The sequence below is a fragment of the Trichosurus vulpecula genome, chromosome 2, assembly GCF_011100635.1.
Source record: "Trichosurus vulpecula isolate mTriVul1 chromosome 2, mTriVul1.pri, whole genome shotgun sequence".
Lineage (NCBI taxonomy): Eukaryota > Metazoa > Chordata > Mammalia > Diprotodontia > Phalangeridae > Trichosurus > Trichosurus vulpecula.
Window position 1 is genome coordinate 34,249,828 of NC_050574.1, and position 21,969 is coordinate 34,271,796.

Sequence of the window (21,969 nt, forward strand, 5' to 3'; positions counted from 1 at the left end):
GTGAGTAGCACATCGGCCCTGTTGTCAGTTGGACCCGAGTTCAAATCCAGCCTCAGACACTTGCCACACTAGCTGTGTGACCTTGGGCAAGTCACTTAACCCCAATTGCCCTACCTTCCCCTCTCCAAAAACAAAAAGTAAAAAAAGAGAAATGGGCACATATAAGTGTGGGGGGAGGGGAAGGGGCTAGCAGCTGGGGGGGGGGTCGGGAGGGTCCCTCATAGGAGGATGTGCCTAAGCTGGGAATTGTGGGAGGCTGAGGGGAGGAGGGGGTGCATTTCTAGCACATATGCACTGGTAATTAATGGTAATAATTTGTGATTCTGATAGTCACCCACGTTTAAAAGGCATTTAATAGTGTAATTCACTTGATCTTTGTACCCCTGCGTGAGATAAATGTTGTGGGTGTTGTCTCCATTTTACAGTTGTGGAAACTGAGGCCCACGTGCCTTTTGGGGGGCCCGGTTTTCCAGGTTCTTTCCGCCAGACCCCCTAAAAGCCACCCGCTCATCTTCTTGCAGGAAACTTGCGGAGCTGAGCGTGGATGAGTTCCTCACCTCCGGCTTTGACTCGGAGCTGGACAGCGGGTCAGAGGAGGAAGAAGACGCGTCCCTGCCCCGCAAGGGGGCCCAGGGTGGAAAGCAGAGCCCAGCATCTCCGACGGCCCCCAAGAGAAAGCCGAGTGCCCAGGAGGGACCAGCCCCAAAGTAAGAGATGGGAATGTGCGTGCTGCCCCCCGCCATATATGGACACACGGATGGATCTCTGTCCAGTGGAGGTTGCCCCTTGGCCAACCTGACCCTCTCACACTCCAGCTCGTTCTCAGGCTTATACAGAGACACCGAGAGCCCAGGCTCATTCTCTGGGCTCTCATCTTTTGTGAGAAAGAGCAGGTTCTTAGACGCTGCTCTTCAGCCACCACGGGTGGCTTGGGCGCTCTTCATCCCAGTCCCCTTCAGCGGGCAGCCCTTAGCTGGCATTAAGAGGCTCCGAAGGGCCACCCCCGCAACACTGACATCAAGAGATGTGGGGGGCACCTTCTGTTAGCAGCTACATGATTTAGGAGGCAGGCAGTAGGCGATAAAAATCTTCTGACCTCGAATTGTCTGAAAGTCAACTTGCTCCAGTTTCCCAGGGACACAGGCCAGCTCATCCATCTGTATTTGCATAAATCTTTAGCACCCCAAAAAAGTAGCCATCCGGGCTTCAGTGATGAGGCACTCACTACCTCTCCTGGTAGCCTGTTTCCACTGGGGATGGCTGTATCATCAGGCAGTTTCTCCTGCACCTAAAGAGGCCTTTCTTTAATTGGCATCCATGGGCCAATGCCAAGGACGTGTGTCCTGGCCCTTCACCCTTTCTGTGCATGCTCACCAGCTTTCCAATGGCCTGCATAGACCATAGCGTCCAGAACTGGACACAGTTCTGCGCATCAGGTCTGAGTAGGGCAGAGTATGATTTCACTGGTACCTCCTTGGAAGACCGGCCTCTCTTGATGTAGCCCGAGATCCCGTTAGTTTCTTCAGCTGCCCCACTGATGACCCTGCTGGCTCAGATTGAGCTTGGGGTCCACTAGAATTCCCAGATCTCTTTTAGACAAACTGCTTTCTGATCACCATCCTCATCCCGTACAGGTGAAGTTGATTTTTTGAATCCATGTGTAAGACTCTATATTTACCTCTATTGAATTTCATCTTAATGTCCTTAGCCTGCTGAGATCTCTTTGGGTCATCTGCGTATTTGATGAGAATAACATGATGCCTCTATCCTTTGATAAAATGTTAAACAGCAGAGATCTGAATCCAGAGCCCTGGGGCACTAGAAACTTCCAGCTGAGCTGCCATGGAACAGTTGTTGAGTGTGCTTTAAGTCTGACCTTCTGGGTGTTCCACATCCATGTCTCACTCTCCTTCTCTCTCGCTCCCGTGTCTGTCTTCTTCATGAGAATAGTAGGGGCCACTTTTTTATCAGTTGCTTGGCCAAAATCCAGGTCCCTGCTCCAGAGCCTTTCTGTGATTTATGAGGTTTAGTCCTGATAGGAAGAGGCTGCTCCAGCCCCGTCTGTGCTTGCTGAACGAAGGCCGGTGGGCTCATAATCGCTGCCTCCTCTTCTGAATGTCCACCAGCCGTCTCTTTGTGGGCCATCTTGGGACTTTGTGAGAAGGTGAAAGAGTCTACTCTGAAAACCCCCAGCTTTTCCAGATGAGCTGCTGGCTAGCTGTTCTTTACTGAGGAAGCTGATTTTTCAAATCCTTGGTTTTGGTCCAAGGGGCAGCATGCTGCATTTGGAGTCTGAGGTCCTGCTTTGAATGCCAGCTCTGCCAAGAACTACCTGCGTGACCTGTAAGATGACCTCTGACCCTGACCATTCATGTCTCTGGTGTCTGTGGCTTCACGCTTCTCCCCTTCACATTTGGCCTAGCTGATTCTGCCCATCGCTTTTGCCCATGTCTCTGTGCCGTTTGCCTGCCCTCCCCTGAGTTGGCTTGCCATCTCTCTTGGCTTCACACGATGTGTGAATCAGATGGGTCATCGTTTGTTCCATCGGTGCCTTCATCAGAATCATGGATGAAGAGGGGAGAGGCCGCCTAGGACCCAGTGCATATTCCCTGGGATTCTCTGCTTAGGACCCTGCCTCCCTTCCAAGTTAATGAACCCTGACTGTGAGCATCGGGAGGGACCTGAGTACTGTCTGGCCTGGCCCCTGCAGGGCAGGAGTCTCCACTGGCGTGTACCCAGCAAGCCTGCTTCAAGACACTCCAGGACAGAGTACCCCTTGCTCTGGGCAGCAGCCCGTTCCTCACTGGGAGGCCCTCTTTCCTGCTGTTGGTCTCTCAGTTGCCATCTTTGTTGTTTGCGTTCATTGGCATGCCTGGTCGTGCCCTTTGACACTACCCCCAGCCCTTCACCGTCCTGGCTGCTCTGCTCTGGACACTTCCTGTCTGATCAGGCACATTGGGACGCCCAGATCTGGATGCTGCACTCCGCGTGGGTCTGCCCAGGGCTGAGGACAGTGGGCCCCCGGCCCTCCTTATTCCTTATTCACTAGGGGCCAGAGGTCATGTTAGCTGATGACTACCTTTTGGGGTCCTGTCCTAGCTGCCGTCCACTGTCCTCTGTCTTGTCCACTAGGCCAGCACGAGGCCCTTGGTAGCTTGCTATGGTAGGCGTCGTCCCCAGTGGGGCTGTCAGGCCGGGCCAGCTCCCTCAGGTGGTCCAGGCGAGCCCAGAATGCCATAACACATCTTAGGACCAAATGGAGGGCGTGCCTGGATCACCCTGGATTTGGGTTTCTCTGGGCTGCCTGGGCTGTCTGACTGTGGGCTCCACTTCCTTCCTTTCTGGCCTTGGGTTGGCCGTTCCACGCCATGCTCCATCACCTATCGCCGTATCTTGGAGCTGGCTGTGCCTCCAGCCCACAGGGCTCTTCCTGCTCCCCTGACCCTCCAGGCTTCCTTCAGGCTCAGCCCACATTCCCCCTTCTGCAGGAGGCCTGTCCTTCCCCAGTGTCCCCCACACGTCCCCCTCAGGGCAGTTACCGTCATCTTTGTCCTGGTGTCGCCAGCGCCAGGCATGGTGTGGGGTGAGCGCCTCACCAGTATTTGCCAGGCGACAGACTGCTGCACCCCCATGGAGGGTTGGGGCGTGGCCTGGGCTGTGCTGACCCCTCTCTGCCTTTGGTCTCCAGGAAGCTAAGGAAGGGCAAGGCGTCCGAACACAAAGACCAGCTCTCAAGGCTCAAGGACAAGGACCCTGAGTTCTACCAATTCCTCCAGGAAAACGACCAGACACTTCTGGACTTTGACGATTCAGACAGCTCTGAGGATGAGGACGAGGAGAAGTTCCACACGCTCCCAGATGAGCTGGAGGTGGGGGAAGCCACAGGCCATATAGTGGGAGGAAGGGGGTGAGGGTGGGCTTGGGAGAAAGGTGGGGAGGCTGTGGGCCCTGTGGGGGGAGATTTGGGGGGCCCCACAGTGAGAGGGAAGGGAGGTGGGGAAGGGCTTGGAAGGAAGGAGGGGAGGCCATGGGCCATACACAGTGAGAGGGAAGGGGGTGGCGAGGGGGGCTTGGGTAATGAGTTCTGCTTGGGACATACAAGTGTGAGATGCCTTTGGGAAATCCAGTTTGAGGTGTCCCTGAGCCTGCTGGTGATGCAGGCCTTGAGCTCATCTGAGAGACTTGGGGAGCTGATCTGACACCATTGGTGACTGGGGACCCTGGCCCTCTGCCCACTGCCTCAGGGGCCTGGCCGGGTTGGCTGCCTCCAGGACAAGGTCCCTGGCATGGTCATGAGGCTGAGCTCTGGGCCCTGGGGCTGGGGAGCCTGGTAGTGAGCTCCAGGGCTTTGAGTAAAGAAGGGGGAGGCTGTGAGTGCCGAGCCTCTGGTGCTCATTACTGGCCCTGGCCCTTCCTCATACAGGAAGCCAGTGAGGATGAAGAAGGGGAGGAGGAGGAGGAACAGAGCACACGGAAGAGCCAGTCCAAGCGGACCAAACTGACCCTCAAGATGGTGGAACAGTGGAAGCAGTCGGCCAAGGTGAGGAGGGAGGGGAGGAGGCATGGGGGGTGGCCAGGGCCAGGGGCTGGGGGGGCAGTCCAGGCAATCCCTACTTGGAGTCCACATGTCTGCAGCGACCCAGGTAGCCTCTTTTCTTCCTGCCTCTGTCCCTCATGTCCCCTGAGGGCCCAGCTTTGTGACCCTGACAAGGCATTGACCGCCCCGTAAAGTGGCGCAGTTGAAGAGCAGGGGCCAAGGCCCTCTGGAAGCAAGCATTTCCTTGTCTCTGGGAGGATCCTCTATGTCTGAGGCATCAGCCCCTAGCCCGTGGCTCCCAGCACTGGGAAATAGTGAACAAGAGAGACTCCAATATGATAAAAGGCAGCTAACACTATGTTGTAAGATTGAGTCGATGTGAGGCCCGCAGGGGCCCCCCAGACCATGCCCATCTCCCACCTCCAGGCCTTTGCTCAGGCCTTGCCTCCTGCCTGCCCAGTGTGTCGGCCTCCAGCTCCCCTCTCTAAGTCAGCCACCAGAACCATCTTAATGGTTAATCTAGACTTTCCTGCTCAGGTCCGCCCTCCTCGAGTTTCTTCTTTCCTCCAGGATTAAATACAGCTCAGCCTTCCAAGCCCTCCATCTTCTGCCTCTGGCCTGCCTTACTGGGCCTGCTTCTCTTTCCTTCTCTTCACACACCCTTCCTCCCCAGGCTGTTTGGGCACCAGTGCGGGAGCCCTTCCACCCATGGAGCCCTGTCTTTGAGAGGTCACGTAGCCCCAGCCCCCTTATTTTCAGATGAAGAAACTGAGACCCAGAGAAGGTGCCTGGAGGTCCTCTTCTGAGCTCAAATCCAGCCCCAGACACCTACTAGTTGTGTGACCTTGGGCAGGTCAGTTAAACTTGTCTCCCTCAGTTTCCTCAACTGTAAAGTGGAGATAATAACACAAGAACCTCCCAGGATTGCTGCAGGGATCAAGTGAGCTCCTGACTGTAGCTTAGCATGCTGCCTGGCCACACAATGGGCGCTACCTGAGTGTTAGCTGCTGTTTTACAAGTGAGTCCCTGAGAGGGGAGTGGCTTGCCCCATCACCCCCTGGGTGTGGAGAAGAGCTAGGCTTGGCCTGCCCTCCTAGCTCCTTCCAGGCCCTGACGCCCCCAGTTTTTCCTGCCCGTCTCTAGAAGGCCCTGTCGCCTCGGCTCTTCCACGAGATCCTGCAGGCCTTCCGGGCCACTGTGTCCACCACCCATGAGGACAAGGACGGCAGAGAGCCCAGCAAGTTCCGCATCACGGACAGTGCAGGTGAGCTGGGCGGGAAGGAGGGCGAGGCTTATCCTTGTCTCTTCTGTGGGAGATCCTGTAGCCTCTAACTCTGTGTGTGGCCTGTGCAGTGTTCAACGCCATCATCACCTTCTGCATTCGAGACCTCTTCCCCTGCCTCCAGAAGCTGTTGCAGCTGAAGCCACCCAAGGACAGAACCAAGTAAGGAGGGCTGCTATCGTCGGGTGGGGGGGCATCTGGTGAGGAACCTGGGGCCCAGACTGGGAGGGAGGGGCCAGGCATTCTTGGGGAAGTGGGAATTGAATTCTGGACCGAGGAGGTGGCCTTCCTCCCCTCTGAGTGGGCACCAGCTTCTCCAGCCCTTGCTACAGGTGCTCAAGTCATGTCTCTGTGGCTAGACTAGAAACTTCCTGAGGGCGGGGACCACTTGCTACCTTCTTGGACATTTCCGGACTACTTAGCACTGGACCAGGGTTGGCAAGGGCTGGCAGCTCTGCACCCTGGCCCAGGGGGTCAGTAGGGGCTAATTGGCCCTGCCTTCTGGAATCTTCAGAGCCAGTGGGGGCACACCAGGTCCTGCCTTTGGGAAGCCCCTCTGTCCCTACAGAGAGCATCTCTGGGTCCCCCATGTGTCCTCAGAGAAGGCCTGGGAGCCGCTGTGTCAGATGAGGAGGCTTGGCTCGCTCCCTCAGGGTGGATGCTTGGGGTCTTCTGGGGTGGAGAGTGAACTTACCCCTGAAATACTCCCTAAGCAGCTTCTGGAGAGCAGGCTATGTGTGGAGGAGCATAAGGAAGGGTGTGACCTCTGCCCTCAGGGAGTGTCTAGTCTAGTCCCAGAGATTGGATATAGGGCAGAGCAGAGCCAAGTCCTGGAGGGTCTGGGGCCTGTGCTGCTGCTGAGCTGGAGAAGTTTCAAGGGTGACGATGAGTTCAGGGTGACTGGAGCTACTGTGGAGAGACCTGGGTGAGAGTCCTACCTCTGACACGTCTTCCTGGGGGAGTCTTAGTCATTTTACTACTCTCTTCTGTAAAATGGGTCTGATACCTTCTACATGGGTTGGTGGTTGTGGGACCCAAGTTAGGACAACATATGTAGAGCACACTGCAAACTCTCAAGGCTGTAAACATGATCCTGGTTTTCCTCAGTCTGGGGATTCATCTGCAGGCCAGGTGGGTTCTCATTGGGTCCTTGGAAGGATGGACTGGCTCCTGACAGGCTGATGCCCACATCCTGTTGTCTCCTACATAAACCCCCTACGCTTGCCTAGCTCCTCCAGGCCTGCCTCTTCTAGCTCCCTACCCTTCGGGAGCCCTGTCTCATCCACTTGGCTTACTGACATCCCACCCGTCTTGCCAGGCCCAGCTTGAGCTCTGTCTTCTCCCTGAAGCCTTCCCTCAGCCACTTTGGCTCATAACAATGTCCCAGCCCTCACTATCTGTGCCAGCTGCCCCTACCCTGCATTGTTGGTCCTGTGCTTGCGTGTCCTGTGTCCATGACTAGATCCTAAGCTCCCTGATATTCCAGGCTGTGCCTTGGACCCCTCGTGCCACCCTGCAGCACTTATCAGTGCCTCGCATGTAGCAGTCACTGAATGCTGGTAATTTGGGAGGTCTCGGAAAGCCAGGCCATAGAGCTTTGGCCTAACCTGCGGGCAGTGTGAAGCTGTTGCCATTTGAAGGGTTTAGGGGGTGCCAGATGCATTTCATTTATTTATTTAAATGTGAAAATTTTTATATATTTTCCAGTTACCTGTAAAAACTATTTTTTAAACATTTTTAAGAATTATGAGTTCCAAATTCTCTCCTTACTCTCTCCCCTCTTTGAGAAGGCAAGCAATTTGCTATAGATTATATGTGTGCAGTGAGGCAAAGCACAATTCCATATTAGCCATGTTGTGAAAGAAAACAGACCAAAAAAAAAAAACCCAAGAAAGCTAAGGTTAAAAAAGTACGCTTTGATCTGCATTCGAATTCCATCAGTTCTCTCTCTGGAGGTAAATAGCATTTTTCATCCTAAGTCCTTGGGAATTGCCTCGGATCATTGAACTGCTGAGACAGCTAAGACATTCACAGTTGGTGCCCTTGCAATATTACCGTTGCTGTGTACGCTGTTCTGGTTCTGCTCACTTCACTTTGTATCAGTTCCTGTAAGTCTTTTCAGGTTTTTCTGAAAGTATCCTGCTGGTCGTTTCTCATAGCACAATAGTATTCCATCACAATCATAGACCATAACTTGTTTAGCCATTCCACAGTTGATGGACATCCCCTCAATTTCCAAGCTATGTTTTTTGTACATATTTTTTCTTTGATTTCATTAGAGTACAAGCCTTGTAGTGGTAGTGCTGGATCAAAGGGTATGCACAGTTCTATAGCCCTTTAGGCATAGTTCCAAATTGCTCTCCAGAATGGTTGAATCAGTTCACAACTCCACCAGCAGTACATTAGTGTACCAGTTTTCCCACATCCCCTCCAACATTTGTCATTTTCCTTTTCTGTCATGTTAGCTAATCTGATGGTTATTAGGTGTTACCACAAAGTTGTTTTAATTTGCACTTCTCTAATCAATAGTGATTTAGGGCATTTTTTATATGACTGTAGGTAGCTTTGATTTCTTCTTCTGAAAACTGCCTATTTGTGTTCTTTGACCATTTATCAGTTGGGGAGTGTATTAGGAGGGCAGAGTTTATAATCTCAAAGAGGATCATATATATGTCTGAAAGGTTCGGAACCGCTGGATATAAGAAACTCTCAAAGTAGGAGGCAGAAGAATCAAAGCATATATTTAGGCTCCACAGTAACCAACCCATGAACCAGCATCCCCATTTTGATATATTGATCAAAAGTTTCCAGGCCCAGTAAGTACGCCTCGCAAGAGTAACCAGGAGGCTACAGAGAAGCATGATGGTGTAAAACAAAATCATGCTTCCCCCTCTATGGTAAAAAGATTACCCACTGGCTTCAAGTCCTTGTTCAGCTTCCTCCCGTAGGTCAGCTCCTGCTTCAGCTTCGGCTGTGGCTGTGGCTATAGCAGCCTCTGGCTCCAACGGAAGCTGTTTTTAACCATCCGGCTTCTGGGGGGGTGTAAGGTACGCCGGGGAAAGCACAGGTTCTTTCAATCTGCTTAAGCAAGGTGAAGGGGGTTGACCAGGAAAGCACAGGTTCTTTCAATCTGCTTAAGCAAGGTGAAGGGGGTTGACCAGGAAAGCACAGGTTCTTTCCATCAGCTTAAGCAAGGGAAGCAAGGTGAAGGGGCCGACAAGCTTACTCCAGTCCAACATACAAACAGCATTCAGTTCAGGGGAAAAAGCCAAACTAGTCAAGGGCACTTGTTGACTAAGTGCTAAGGAGCCCATTTTTGGTTGCCAACACAGGGAGTGACTCATATTCTTATATATTTGACTCAGTTCTCTACATATTTGAGACATGAGGCTTTTGTCAGAGAAACTTGTTGTAAATCTCTTTTCCCACTTTCCTGCTTCCCTTCCAGTCTTTTGGCTGTATTGGTTTTGTTTGTGCAAAACCTTTTCAATTTAATATAATCAAATTTATCTATTTCCCATCCCACAGTGCTCTCTATCTCTTATTTGTTCCTAAATGCTTCCCTTATCCATAGATCTGATGGGCAAATTATTTCACATTCCCCTGATTTGTTTATAGTATCACCCTTTATGTCTAAATCATGTACCCATTTTGACCTTATCTTGGTATACGGTATGAGATATTGGTCTGTGCCTAGTTTCTACCATGCTGTTTTCCAGTTTTCATAGCAGCTTTTGTCAAAAAGTGAGTTCTTACCCCAGAAGCTGGAGTCTTTGGGTTTATCAAACACTACGTTACGATGGTCATTTACTACTATATGTTGTATACCTAATCTGTTCCACCAATGTACCCCTCTTTTTCTTAGCCAGTACCAGATTGTTTTCATGATTACTGCTTTATAATACACTTTGAGATCTGGTGCTAGTGGGCCCCCTTCCTTCACTTCTTTTCCCATGGATTCCCTTTATATTCTTGACCTTTGGTTCATTTCAAATGAATTGGTTTTTTTTTTTTAGATCTGTAAAATAATTTTTTGGTAGTTTGATTGGTATGGCATTGAATAAATAATTTAGGCAGAAATGTCATTTTTATTCTTTTGGCTCAGCCTACCCATGAGAAATTGATATTTTTCCAATTGTTTAGATCTGGCTTTATTTGTATGAAATATTTTATAGTTGTGTTCATATAGTTCCTGGGTTTGCATTGGCAAGGAGACTCTAAAGTATTTTATATTGTCTACAGTTATTTTATTGATTTATTTATTTTTTGCAGGGGGGAAGGCAGGGCAATTGGGGTTAAGTGACTTGCCCAAGATCACATAGCTAGTAAGTGTGTCAAGTGCTTGAGGTTGGATTTGAACTCAGGTCCTCCTGACTCCAGGGCCGGTGCTCTACTCACTGCGCCACTAGCTGCCCCTACAGTTATTTTAAATGGGATTTTTCTATCTCTGCTATAGGACTTTGTTGGTTTTATATATATATATATCCTGCAACTTTGCTGAAGTTGTTCATTATTTCAAGTAGTTTTTTAGTTGATTCTCTAGGGTTCTTTAAGTATACCATCTATCATCTGCAGAGAGTGATAGCTTTATTTCCTCATTGCCTATTCTAATTCCTTCCGTTTCTTTTTCTTCTCTTATTGCTAAAGCTGACATTTCTTGCACAGTATTGAATGATAATGGTGATAATGGGGATACTTGTTTCACCTCTGATCTTATTGGGAATGCTTCTTGCTTATCCCCATTACATAGAATGCTTGCTGATAGTTTTAGATAGATATTTCTTATTTTAAGGAAGACTCCATTTATTCCTGTGCTCTCTAGTGTTTTTAAGAGGAGTGAGTGATGTATTTTGTCAGAAGCCTTTTCTGCGTCTGTTGATCATAGTGGGATTTTTGTTGTTTTTGTTATTGATATAGTCAACTCTGCTGATGTTTTCCCACTATTGAACCAGTCCAGCATTCCTAGTATAAATCTCAGCTGGTCATAGTGTATCTTCTTTGTGATATGTTACTGTAATCTCCTTGCTAATATTTTACTTAAAATTTTTACATCAGTATTCATTAGGGAAATCTGTAGTTTTCCTTCTCTGTTTTTGCCCTTCCTGGTTTAGATATCTACACCATATCTATGTTATGAAAGGAATTTGGTAGGACTCCTTTGCCTCATTTTCCAAATAGTTTATATAGTATCAGAATTAATTTCTTTAAATGTTCGATACAATTCACTTGTGAATCCATCAGGTCCTGGGAATTTTTTCTTAGGGAGTTTATTGATGGGTTGTTCAATTTCTTTTTTTAAGATCTGGTTATTTAAGTATTTTATTTCCTCTTCTGTTAATCTGGGCAATTTATATTTTTGTAAATATTCATCTATTTCACTTAAATTATTAGATTTATTGGCATATGATTGGGCAAAATAGCTCCTAATAATTGCTTTAATTTCATCTTCATTCATGGTGAATTCATCCTTTTCATTTTTTGATACTGGTAATTCAGTTTTTTAAATCAAATTAAGCAATGGTTTATCCATTTTATTGGCTTTTTCGTAAAACCACCTCCTACTTTTACCTGTTCAGTGGTTTTCTTACTTTTTATTATTTCAAGATCATTTTCAATATTAGTATTTGAATTTCAGGATTTCCTTTTTGGTATTTAATTGGGGAATTTTAAATTTGTTCTTTTTCTAGTTTCTTTGGTTCCATGCCCAATTCGTTGATCTGCTCTTTCACAATTTTATTGATATAAGCATTTAAAGATAGAAATTTTCCCCAAAGTACTGCTTTGGCTGCATCCCATCAATTTTGGTATCTTGTCTTATTGTTGTGTTTAATGAAATTAGTTATTGTTTCTATGATTGGTTCTTTAATCCATTTCTGTAGCTCTTTATTGAGCGTAATTTTTATTGCATTAATATCTGAGAAGGATTCATATAATACTTTTGGTTTTTTGCATTTGGTTGTGAGCTTTTTATCCCCTAACGTGGTCAGTTTTTGTGTAGGTACCATGTATTGCTTAGCAAAAGGTATATCCCTTTTCTATTCCCATTCATTTTTCTCCAGAGGTCTATCATATCTAAAATTATCTAAGATTCTGTTCATCTCCTTCTTGGATTTTTTATTTGTTTGTTGTTGAAAGATTTATATAGTCCTTAGAGGGAGAAGTTGGTCTCCCCTTAGTATAGTTTTACTGTCTATTTCCTCCTGTAATTCATTTAATTTTTCCTTTAAGAATTTGGATGCTATGCCATTTGATGCATATATATTTGGTATTGATATTACTTCATTGCTTTTGGTACTTATCTCTTTAAATTAGACCTATTTTTGCTTTGTCTGAGATAAGGATTTGCTACCCCTGCTCTTTTTACTTCAGTTGAAGCATGATAGATTTTGCTCCAGCCTCTTACCTTTACTCTGTGTGTCTCAGCTTCAAATGTGTCTGTTGTAAAGAACATATTGTAGGATTCTGGTTTTTCATCCACTCTGCTGTCTGCTTCTGTTTTGTGGGTGAGTTTGTCCCATTCACATTCACAATTACTGTTTATTTCTTTCCATCCTATTTTTCCCGTTTATCCTTCTCTCTCCTCTCACCCTGTCCCTCCTCAAAAATGTTTTGCTTCCATTCCCTGCCTCCCCCACTCTGCCCTCCTTTTTATCAGGCCTTCTCCCTTCTTTTATTTCCCTCCCCTCCTACTTCCCCATAGGGTAAAATAGATTTCTGTACCCAACTGGGTGGGTATGTTATTCTCTCTTTGAACCAGTTCCAATGAGAGTAAGGATGAAGTGTTGCCCCCCTCCCCCATCTTCTCCTCTTCTTTTCCTGCCTCTTTTATGTGAGATATTTTACCCCATTCTACCTCTCCCTCCCCCCTTCTCCCAGTACATTCCTTTTTCTCACCCCTTAATTTTATTTTTTTTCTATCACCCCATCATAGTCAACTTACATTCATGCCCTCTAATTATGTATACTTCTAACTGCCCTAGTAATAAGAACATTCTTAGGAATTACAAGTATCATCTTCCCAAGCAGGATTATAAACAGTTTAACCTTATCGAATCCCTTGTGATTTTTCTTTCATGTTTACCTTTTTATGTTTTCCTTGAGTCTTATATTTGAAAATCATATTTTCTATTCAGCTCTGGTCGTTTTATCAGGAATGCTTGAAAGGCTTCTATCCCATTAAATGTTCATTTCACCCTTTCCCCTAAAAAAGGATTATACTCAGTTTTGCTGGGTAGGTGATTCTTGCTTGTGATCCTAACTCCCTTGGTCTCTGGTATATTATATTTCAAGCTCTTTGCTCCTTTAATATAGAAGCTGCTAAAACTTGTATTATCCTGACTATGGCTCCTTCATATCTGATTTGTTTCTTTCTGACTGTTTACATTATTTTTTTCTTGACTAAGCAGCTTTGGAATTTGGCCATAATATTCCTGGGAGTTTCCATTTTGGGATCTCTTTTAAGAGGCTTCAGTTTCTGCTTTACTTTCTGGTTCTAGGATTTTAGGGCAGTTTTCCTTGATAATTTCTTGAAATAGGATGTCTAGGTTCTCTTTTTGATCGTGGCTTTCACGTGGTACAAAAATTCTTAAATTATCTCTCCCTGATCTGTTTTCCAGATCGTTTATTTTTCCAATGAAATAATTCACGTTTCCTTCCAATTTTTTTTCATTCTTTTGATTTTTTTTTTATTGTTTCTTGATGTGTCATGGAGTCATTAGTTTCCACTTGTCCAATTCTAATTTTTAAAGAATTATTTTCTTCAGTGAACTTTTGTATTTCCTTTTCTATTTGGTCAATTGTACTTTCAAAGGTGTTACTTTCTTTAGTATTTTTTTGGTGCCTCATTTACGAAGTTGTTGACTTTTAAAAAATGATTTTCTTCCATCACTCTCATTTTTTTTTCCAATTTTTCCTCTGCTTCTCTTATTTGGTTTTTAAAATCCTTTTTGAGCTTCTCCAGGAGTTGCTTTTGGGTGGGGGGTAGGGGGGGGAGTGGTGTGGCTGAGACCAATTCACATTTTTCTTTGAGGCTTTGCTTGCCCCTATTTTAACTTTGTTGTCTTCTGAGTCTGTTTTGATATTTCTTGTCACCATAGTAGCATTGTACGATAAGGATGTTTTTCGTGGTCACTGTTTGCTCATTCTTTTTCCAGCCTATTTCTTGTCTGTTAACTCTATGTTACAAGTTGGGCTCTGCCCCCTGGGTGGGAGGAACGCCGTCCCAAGCTGCTGCTATTTTCAGAGCTAGTTCTCCAGGTCTGGAAGTTTTCAGTTCTTCCAGGGTGGTATGATCTAAGGAGAGCTGTGGCCACTGCCCTTCTGGCCCGACCACCAGCACTCTTTTCTGCCCTAGAACTGTGTGGAGGGTCCCTGCTCCCTCTGGTGCTCCTCCTCAAAGGGCCTGTGATTGGAGCCTGCCCCCAGTGCCAGCCAAGGGTCCCTTGTAATCTCCTTCCGTCCAGTTGTCCGGCTGCCTCACCCCCCGTGGGCCAGGAGCTCCGGAAGCCCATGCAGCTGCCCTCGTGGTGTCTGCTGGCTCGCTGGGCACGGCCCACGCAGGATGCACTCCGCCCTTGCCCCAGCAAGACAGACCTTTCCAGCTGAGCTTCCGAGTCATCTTGGCCTGGAAGATTGTTCCACACCCTGTCCTTCTGTGGGTTCTGCTGCTCCAGAATTTGCTTTGAGGCGTTATTGTGAAGTGGTTTGGAGGGGAATTTGGGACAGCTCAGGAGAGCCCCTGCCTTTACTCCACCATCTTGGCTCTGCCTTCCCAGACTCCAGCTGCTGGTCTTCAGTGTGGATTGGAGAGGGGTCCGCTGGAAGTGGCCTCCTTAGCACAGTGTGGGGTTGACTCAAGGCCTGGCCTGGGCAGGTGGCAGTGGGGGCCTGGCAGTACATTTCAGGAGCATCCATTTTAATTCAGCTGGCATTTATTAAGCAACTGCTTACTATATGCCAGGCTCTGTGCTAGGCCCAAGGATGCAGAGGCACGACTTCAGAGGGCTTATATCCATGACCGCCATGAGCTAGAACTAGAAGGACCAACCTGTCCTTTTACCGATGAGGAAGCTGAGGCTTGGAAGGTTGGCCGGCCTGAAGAAGCATCAGCAGGGGTGTGACCCCAGCTGTTCTCATGCCTCTTGTTGCATTGAGAGGGTCCCAGGATTTCTGGCTGGCTGGGCCTGTGAGCCCTGGGATGTATGTGTCCAGCAGGTCATCGAGTTGGGGAAAGAGGGCAGGGCTTGGGGCTACCTCGAGTGGAAATGCCTCCTCCTCGGGATGAAGGCTGTCTCCCCTTCCCGGGGACAGCCTTACTGAGGTGGGTGTGGACCCTGCCCAGCGGACAGACTAAAGAGGATCCGAGCAAGGGCCATCCTCTGGAAATAGGCCCCAGAGTTGTTCTGCTTGGCCCACGGGGTGGAGCAAGGAGTGGTGGGTAGAAATTGTTTCTCAGGATTAACATTCGTGCCTGTAAAAGCCGTCCTGAAGTGGAAAGGGGCTGCTCTGGGAGGCTGGGGAGGGCGTGCTCCCTCACTGGAGGTCTTTAGGCTGAAACGGACCCCTTCCCAAGTGTGCTCCCCTAGGGCAAGAAGGGGCAAAGAGGAGGAGGAGGAAGATGGGCCATGGATCTGCCTCTAGTTAGGATGAGACAGAAACAGGCATCAGGTTGGGAGAGGAGAAGCAGGAAGGTAGGGCTGGGGAATGGTTCCACAGTGGGCCATCAGTGGGTCGGTCACCAAGGAGTTATTCAGTGTTTGCTTTGTGCCTGCCCTGTGCCAAGTCCTGGGAATCCAAAGACAGTGAATGAATCACCCCCTGCCCTCAAGAAGCTGCCATTCTAGTTGGGGAGACAGCCTGGGCACCTCTCAGTGGAACAGACTAAATCTCAGGAGATTAAACACCAAGTAATTGGATGGGAGCTTGTTTGGGAGGGGGGACCCTTCCAGGAGGGAGGGGAGGGGGAGTGGGACCCCCCCAGGGGTGAGACCAGGACCCCTCTGGTTGTGAGGGGAGGGGAGACCCTGCTGGGGGTGAGGGGGGAGATCAGTGAGGACTTCACGTACAGGCCTATGCATTAGCTATTTCTGAGGAGGGAGCTTGTGCCCACACTGGAAGTTGCCAGGGCAGAGGCAGGAAGGTCAGACAGGGCCATCTGGCTGGGGGCGGGGGGCAGGGATGAGGATACAGTGAGGCTGGAGAGTGATCCGTGCCAGGTTATGCAGGCTTTTAAGAGCTCAGCCCAAAGGAGCCGAGAAGGCAGACACAGGACAATGTCCGATCTTCAGGAAGACCACGGGGCTGTAATCTAGGCCAGAGGTGGTAAGAGGGGCTGCATGAGCTGGGAAGGTGGAACCAGGGGAGAGATGCAGCCACTGGTCAGAAGTGGGGGCAAGGGAGACTCAGGAGTGGCACCACCCCAGTTATGAAGCTGAGGGACCTTGGGCCTTTCAGGGCAGGGGCGGCTGCTTAGGAGAAAGGTACTAAGTTCAGTGTCCGGTCTGTGGCAAATGCCGTGTTGTAATTCTCTGTAGAATTGTCTCACCCTCTGGAGTGTATGGCCTGGAGGGGAGGGCCCTCACACCGGTACAGTGCCTGGCACACAGTAGGCACTTAATAAATGCTTAATGATTAAGTGATTGATCCCCCAGCAGAGTGTAAGTGCCTCGAGGGCAGGGACTGTTCACAGTTGCCTTAGTATTCCCAGAATTTAGCATTGGGTGGCATAAGAAGCCACAAGGGGCTTAATTCATTCTTGCTTGATCTGACCCTGGATTGGGCCGCTTGCTGAGGGCAGGGGCTGGTTTGGTTTTGGCCAGCACAGGGTAGAGGTTTCACTAGTGTTTGCTGAGGTAACTGTGGAATCCCCAGAGTAATGAACGGAAGCACCCTGAGGACAGGGCCTGGGCTTTGGCTTGGTGTTTTCGGTGCCCAGCACAGGGCCTCCCAGGTGAGGAAACTCCCTCCAGCAGTGCCACTTAAGAGGCTTTGATGGTGCCTCGAGCACTGGGCAAAATGAGACTTGCCCAGGGTCACACAGCCAGGCAGGATTTGAACAGGCAGGAATTGAGTTTAATTCTCCTGGGCTCTCGTGTGAGGAGGATGATTGTGGGCCAGGGACGCCCTTCTGAGATCCTCCCAGCTCTTGGCTTGGGGTTTCTATTTGTGAGAGGAGACAGCGGCTTTCTCATTATCAGTGCCATCCAGGCCAGCCGTGTAACAGGCCGAGGTAGTGAACTTCCTGCCCTTGGAAGGGTTCTGGCTGCTGGGTCACCCTCTCGGGGGCCTTCCCGCTCTTGGGATTTGGGTTACACGCTTTGTCTTTGGACCCTGCCCTGATGCAGAGAATCTTCTGTGAGGGGGAGGCCTGGAGATGGGGGGGGATCATGGTGCTGCCAGCCCATGTCTCATGTGGCCTGCCCCATAGACTGCGAGCCCCCCAAGGGCAGGGCTGCTTTTTATTTTCTTTGTATACCTAGCACAGAGCCTGGAACCTGGTGAACATTAAAAACAAATTTTTAAAAAATTTATACCTGGTGAACATTTAAGAAGTTTGTTATTTGGCCAGCTGACTGGAATCAGGGCACCTGGGTTCAAATCCTGCCTCTGAGGCTTAACACCTGTGTGAGCTTGAGCAAGTCATGGCCTCCCTGGGCCTCAGTTTCTTCATCTCTAAAGGAGGGCATTGGCCTCATGGGCCTCTAGGGTCCATTTCAGGTCTAGATCTGCCATCCCCAGGAGTGGTCCCCAGTGCTAAGGCCTGGGTGTCGGCCGGAGGAATGTAAGACTCCCATCTCATCCATTCTGGAGTCTTTGCTTGGGCAGAGGTGACGACCCCTCCGTCTAGGGCTGGGGGTGGGTACCACATGGAGGTCCCCAGCCACTCCTCTTCATCCTGCTCATCTGATGGCTATAGGCCCAGAGCTGCACCCCACGATGGGGGACAGAGCCACGGGTGTCCAGGCAAACGGAGATCCCCTGGAGATGGATGCAGTCTCCCAGTGGAGTTCAAAAATTCAACTTGGTCCATGCAGGGTGGGGGAGGCCTAGGGAGATGATGAGGAGAGAGGAGTCAGTGCGCCACCACGGGGAGGGGGCAGCTGCATGAAGACGATCATCCCATCACCTTCTCCTCTGGACACACAGCTCAACTATCATGTTCAGGTCCAGTTCAGTCCACCAAGCGCATATTAGACACCTCCCTGTGTGCCAGGCACTGTGCCTAATGCTAGAGGTACAAAGGCCTGTAAAAACAGTGTCTGCCTTAGGAAGCTGACATTCTTCCAGAGGGAGGCATCCTGGAGGTGAACATAATCACTAGTGAGCTCTTGAAAGGCCTCCCTAAGGGAAGCAGAGGCAGGGGGGAGGGGACAGGGCACATTGCAGGCAAAGACTGGGGGGGTTTGTCTGGACCACGGGCACTTAGGCCTGCAGCCTGGGGCTCTGAGTGTCTGGAGGAGTTGGCGTCTGATCATAGGGACACCCTTGGGCTTCAGGGAGCTGCTTTTGGGGCCTAGTCCAGGGAGGGGCGAGCAGGAGGGTGGTGAGCACAGAGTCCATTCCATCTGAAGATAGGGTGTAGGAACATGGATGTGTCCAGGCTGGAAAAGAGCAGGGGGCCTGAGAGGAGAACTGAACACGGAGGGAGGGGTTCAAGGAGCACCTGGGAGACAGGCTGGCCTAGTTGGGCCTTGGCCCCCTCCCGAGGGTTTGGAGCCCAGGAAGTAAGCAGGATCTGAGGCTCAGGGACAGACTGGGAGGGGGCCAGTGGACCTCAGGCTGTGAAGGCCACTGGCTACGGTGCTGGTATTGTCCTGTTTTTTCTTTTTTTTTAGTGTTTTAAATTTTTTCTCAATTTTTCTCAATTTCTCAATTACATGTGAGCAAAATTTTTTTTAACATTCATTTTGGTTTTTTTAAATAATGTTCTTTTTCCCGATTACATATAAAAACAATTTTTAATATTTGTTTTAAAAATTTTGAGTTCCAAATTTCTTCTTCTCTCCCCTGTCCCCTCCCTGAGAGAGCAGTTTGATATAGGTCATATATGTGCAGCCGTGTAAAGCATTTCCACATTGTTGTTCGCCTTTTGTGAAGAGAACCAGTGACACCCCAGGGGTGATGTCTTGACTTGTTCATGAATCGGAGTTGAGTGAGGCAGAGCCCCACAAAGTTGTCAGCCTCGCCCTCTCCTCCAGAGTATCCAAGTCCAGTCGCAAGACAAAGGTCCAGGATGCAGTGGGCAGCCAGGTGGCACAGTGGATAGAGCACTGGGCCTCAGGTCAGAAACACCCGAGTTCAAATGTGGCCTCAGAGCCTTCCTAGCTGTGTGACCCTGGATGAGTCACTTATTTCTGTATTAGTCACGTTATGAAAGAAAACAGTCCAAAAAAACCCCAAAAAACAACCCACCATGAGAAAAATCAAGTGAAAAACAGTCTGCTTCAGTTCTTTCTCTGGAGGTGGACAGTAACTTTCATCGTCAGTCCTTTGGAATTGTCTTGGATCATTATATTTCAGAGAAGAACTAAGTCATTCACAATTGATCATCCTCATAATATTGCTGCTACTATGTATTATGTTCTCCTGGTTCTGCTAACTCCACTTTGCATCAGTTCGTGTAAGTCTTTCCAGATTTTTTTGCAATCTGCCTGCTCGTCATTTTTTATGGCACAGTAGTAGTCCACCATAATCACATTCCACAGCTTATTCAGCCATTCCCCACCTGCTGGGCATCCCCTTCATTTCCAGTTCTTGGCCACCACAAAAAGCTGCTAGAAACATTTGGTTGGACTACCTCACAACTTCACCAATAGTGCATCAGTGTTCCAGTTCTTCCACATCCATCCAGCATTTGTCATTTTCCTTTTCTGTCATATTAGCCAATCTACTATCATGTGGAGGAGGTACCTCAGTTATTTTAATCTGTATGTCTTTAGTCAATCGTGATTTAGAGTATTTTTTCCATATGATTACAGATAGCTTTGACTTCTGAAAACTGCTTTTCATATCCTTTCACTGTTTATCAATTGGACATTAACATATATTCTTACAAATTTGACTCTATTCTCTACATATTTGAGAAATGAGGCTTTATCAGAGGAACTTGATATAAAACTTTTCCTGTTTCCTGCTTCTCTTCTAATCTTGGCTGCATTGGTTTTGTTTGTGCAAAGCCTTTTCAGTTTGACTTACTCACAGTTATCTATTTTACATCCCTCAGTACTCCATATCTCTTATTTGGTCCTAAATTCTTCCCTTTTCCATAGATCTGCCGGGTAAACCATTCCTTGCTCTCCTAATTTGCTTATGGTATCACCCTTTATATCTGAATTGTGTACCCATTTTGACTTTATCTAGTATACAGTATGAGATGTTGGTCTATACCTGGTTTCTGCCAAACTGCTTTCCTATTTTTCCTAGCAGCTTTTGTCAAAAGTGAGTTTTTGTCTGAAAACTTGGATCTTTGGGTTTATCAGACGCTAGATTACTGTGGTCGTTTAGTGCTGTGTATTGTGTACCTAACGTATTCCATCAATCTACTGCTTTATTTCTTAGTTGGTACCAGATTGTTGTCACAATGATCGCTTTATAAGACAGTTTGAGAGCTGGTACTAGTGGGCCCCTTCCTTTACTTTTTTTTTCATTGATTCCCTTGATTTTCTTGACCTTTTGTTCTCTCAGATGAATTTTGTTATTACTTTTTTCTAGTGCTATAAAATAATTTTTTGGTAGTTTGATTGGTGTGGCACTTATTCAGTACTTATTCAGTAAATTAACTTGGGCAGAAATGTCATTTTTATTCTGTTGATCCGGCCTATCCATGAGCAGTTGATGTTTTTCCAGTTGCTCAGATCTGACTTTATTTGTGTGAAAAGTGTTTTGTGATTGTGTTCATAGAATTCGTGGGTTTGTCTTGGCAGGCAGACTCCCGAGCATTTTACGTTGTCCACAGTTATTTTAAAGGGAATTTCTCTGTCTCTTGCTGCTGGACTTTGTGGGTAATACATAGAAATGCTGATGATTTATGGGGGGTTTAGTTTGTATTCTGCAACTTTGCTGAAGTTTTTCATTATTTCAAGTAGTTTTTCAGTTGGTTCTCTAGGATTCTAAGTGTACCGTGGTAGCATCAGTATAAAGCGATCGCCTTGTCTCCTCATTGCCTGTTCTAAGCCCTTCCATTTCTCGTTCTTCTCTCATTACTGGAGCCAACATTTCTAGTACAACATCTGGTGGATTTGTTCCAGGGACAAAGATCTATTTTCTCTCTGTCCCACTTCCCTTGTGCCCTGCCCTCCCCCCCCCCAAAAAAAAAGAAAGACAAAACCCTTGAGACCACTCAGTGGAGACACATCCAGGGTTCCCCTGTGACAATAACATGGGAATGAGATGAGTATGAAATCTCAGAGCTTGAAGTTTACAAAGCCACCCCTGCCTGGGATGTGGGAAGCCCAGTTCTAACCTCCATTGTACAGGTGAAGAAACTGAGGCTGTGTGAGGAGAACTCAAACCTGAGGCCTGGGAGCCTCAGGAACCTTCCCGTCCTTCAAGGGCACCCATGGAGAGCAGGAGGGGGGAACCCAGGTGGCATCCAGCCAGGGCTGCTCTTTTGTAAAAGGTAGAAAAATAAAGCCCAGGGAGAAAGCATTTATTAAGCACCTGCGGTATGTCAGACACTGCTAGTAAGTGTGTCAAGTGTCTGACGCCAGATTTGTCAGCAAGGATTTATTAAGCACCTGTGGTGTGGCCTGGTTGGTACTTTGTGGTACTTTGTGGTACTTAATTTGAGACAAAAACAAAATAATCCCTGCTCCATGGAAGCTTAGGTTCTAATGGGGGAGATAATGTGCCTGTATACAGATAATACCGCATGTACAAGTGTTTGTGCTGTGTGTATAGATATGGGTACATATACACATGTGCACACGATATGTATAAGTGGATGCACGCATGTCTTATATGAATAAGAATTACAACCAGAACAGTCGTGGCAGTAGTGGGGGGATGGGGGGTGGCAGGGCTGGGCACTAGCCTGGAGGGGGAGGGAGACCCCTAGTAAGCTGTCTTGGGCAAAGTCCGAGCCAGGACTTGCACTCAGGACCTGAGCCTTCCAATGGGCGCAAGTTTGGTCTGGGTCCCCCGCTGAGGCCCC

General features: G+C 48.1%; 1 protein-coding gene across 1 annotated transcript in view; it reads left to right on the forward strand.

Annotated features, from left to right (window-relative positions):
- The window catches only part of NOC2L (NOC2 like nucleolar associated transcriptional repressor), a 43,735-nt gene that overhangs the window by 729 nt on the left and 21,037 nt on the right, over positions 1-21,969 (forward strand). The window contains exons 2-6 of the mRNA XM_036745638.1: positions 522-707; positions 3,689-3,869; positions 4,424-4,540; positions 5,681-5,801; positions 5,891-5,981. Coding sequence (XP_036601533.1) covers positions 522-707; positions 3,689-3,869; positions 4,424-4,540; positions 5,681-5,801; positions 5,891-5,981 — 696 coding nt within the window. The remainder of the gene's footprint in view (positions 1-521; positions 708-3,688; positions 3,870-4,423; positions 4,541-5,680; positions 5,802-5,890; positions 5,982-21,969) is intronic.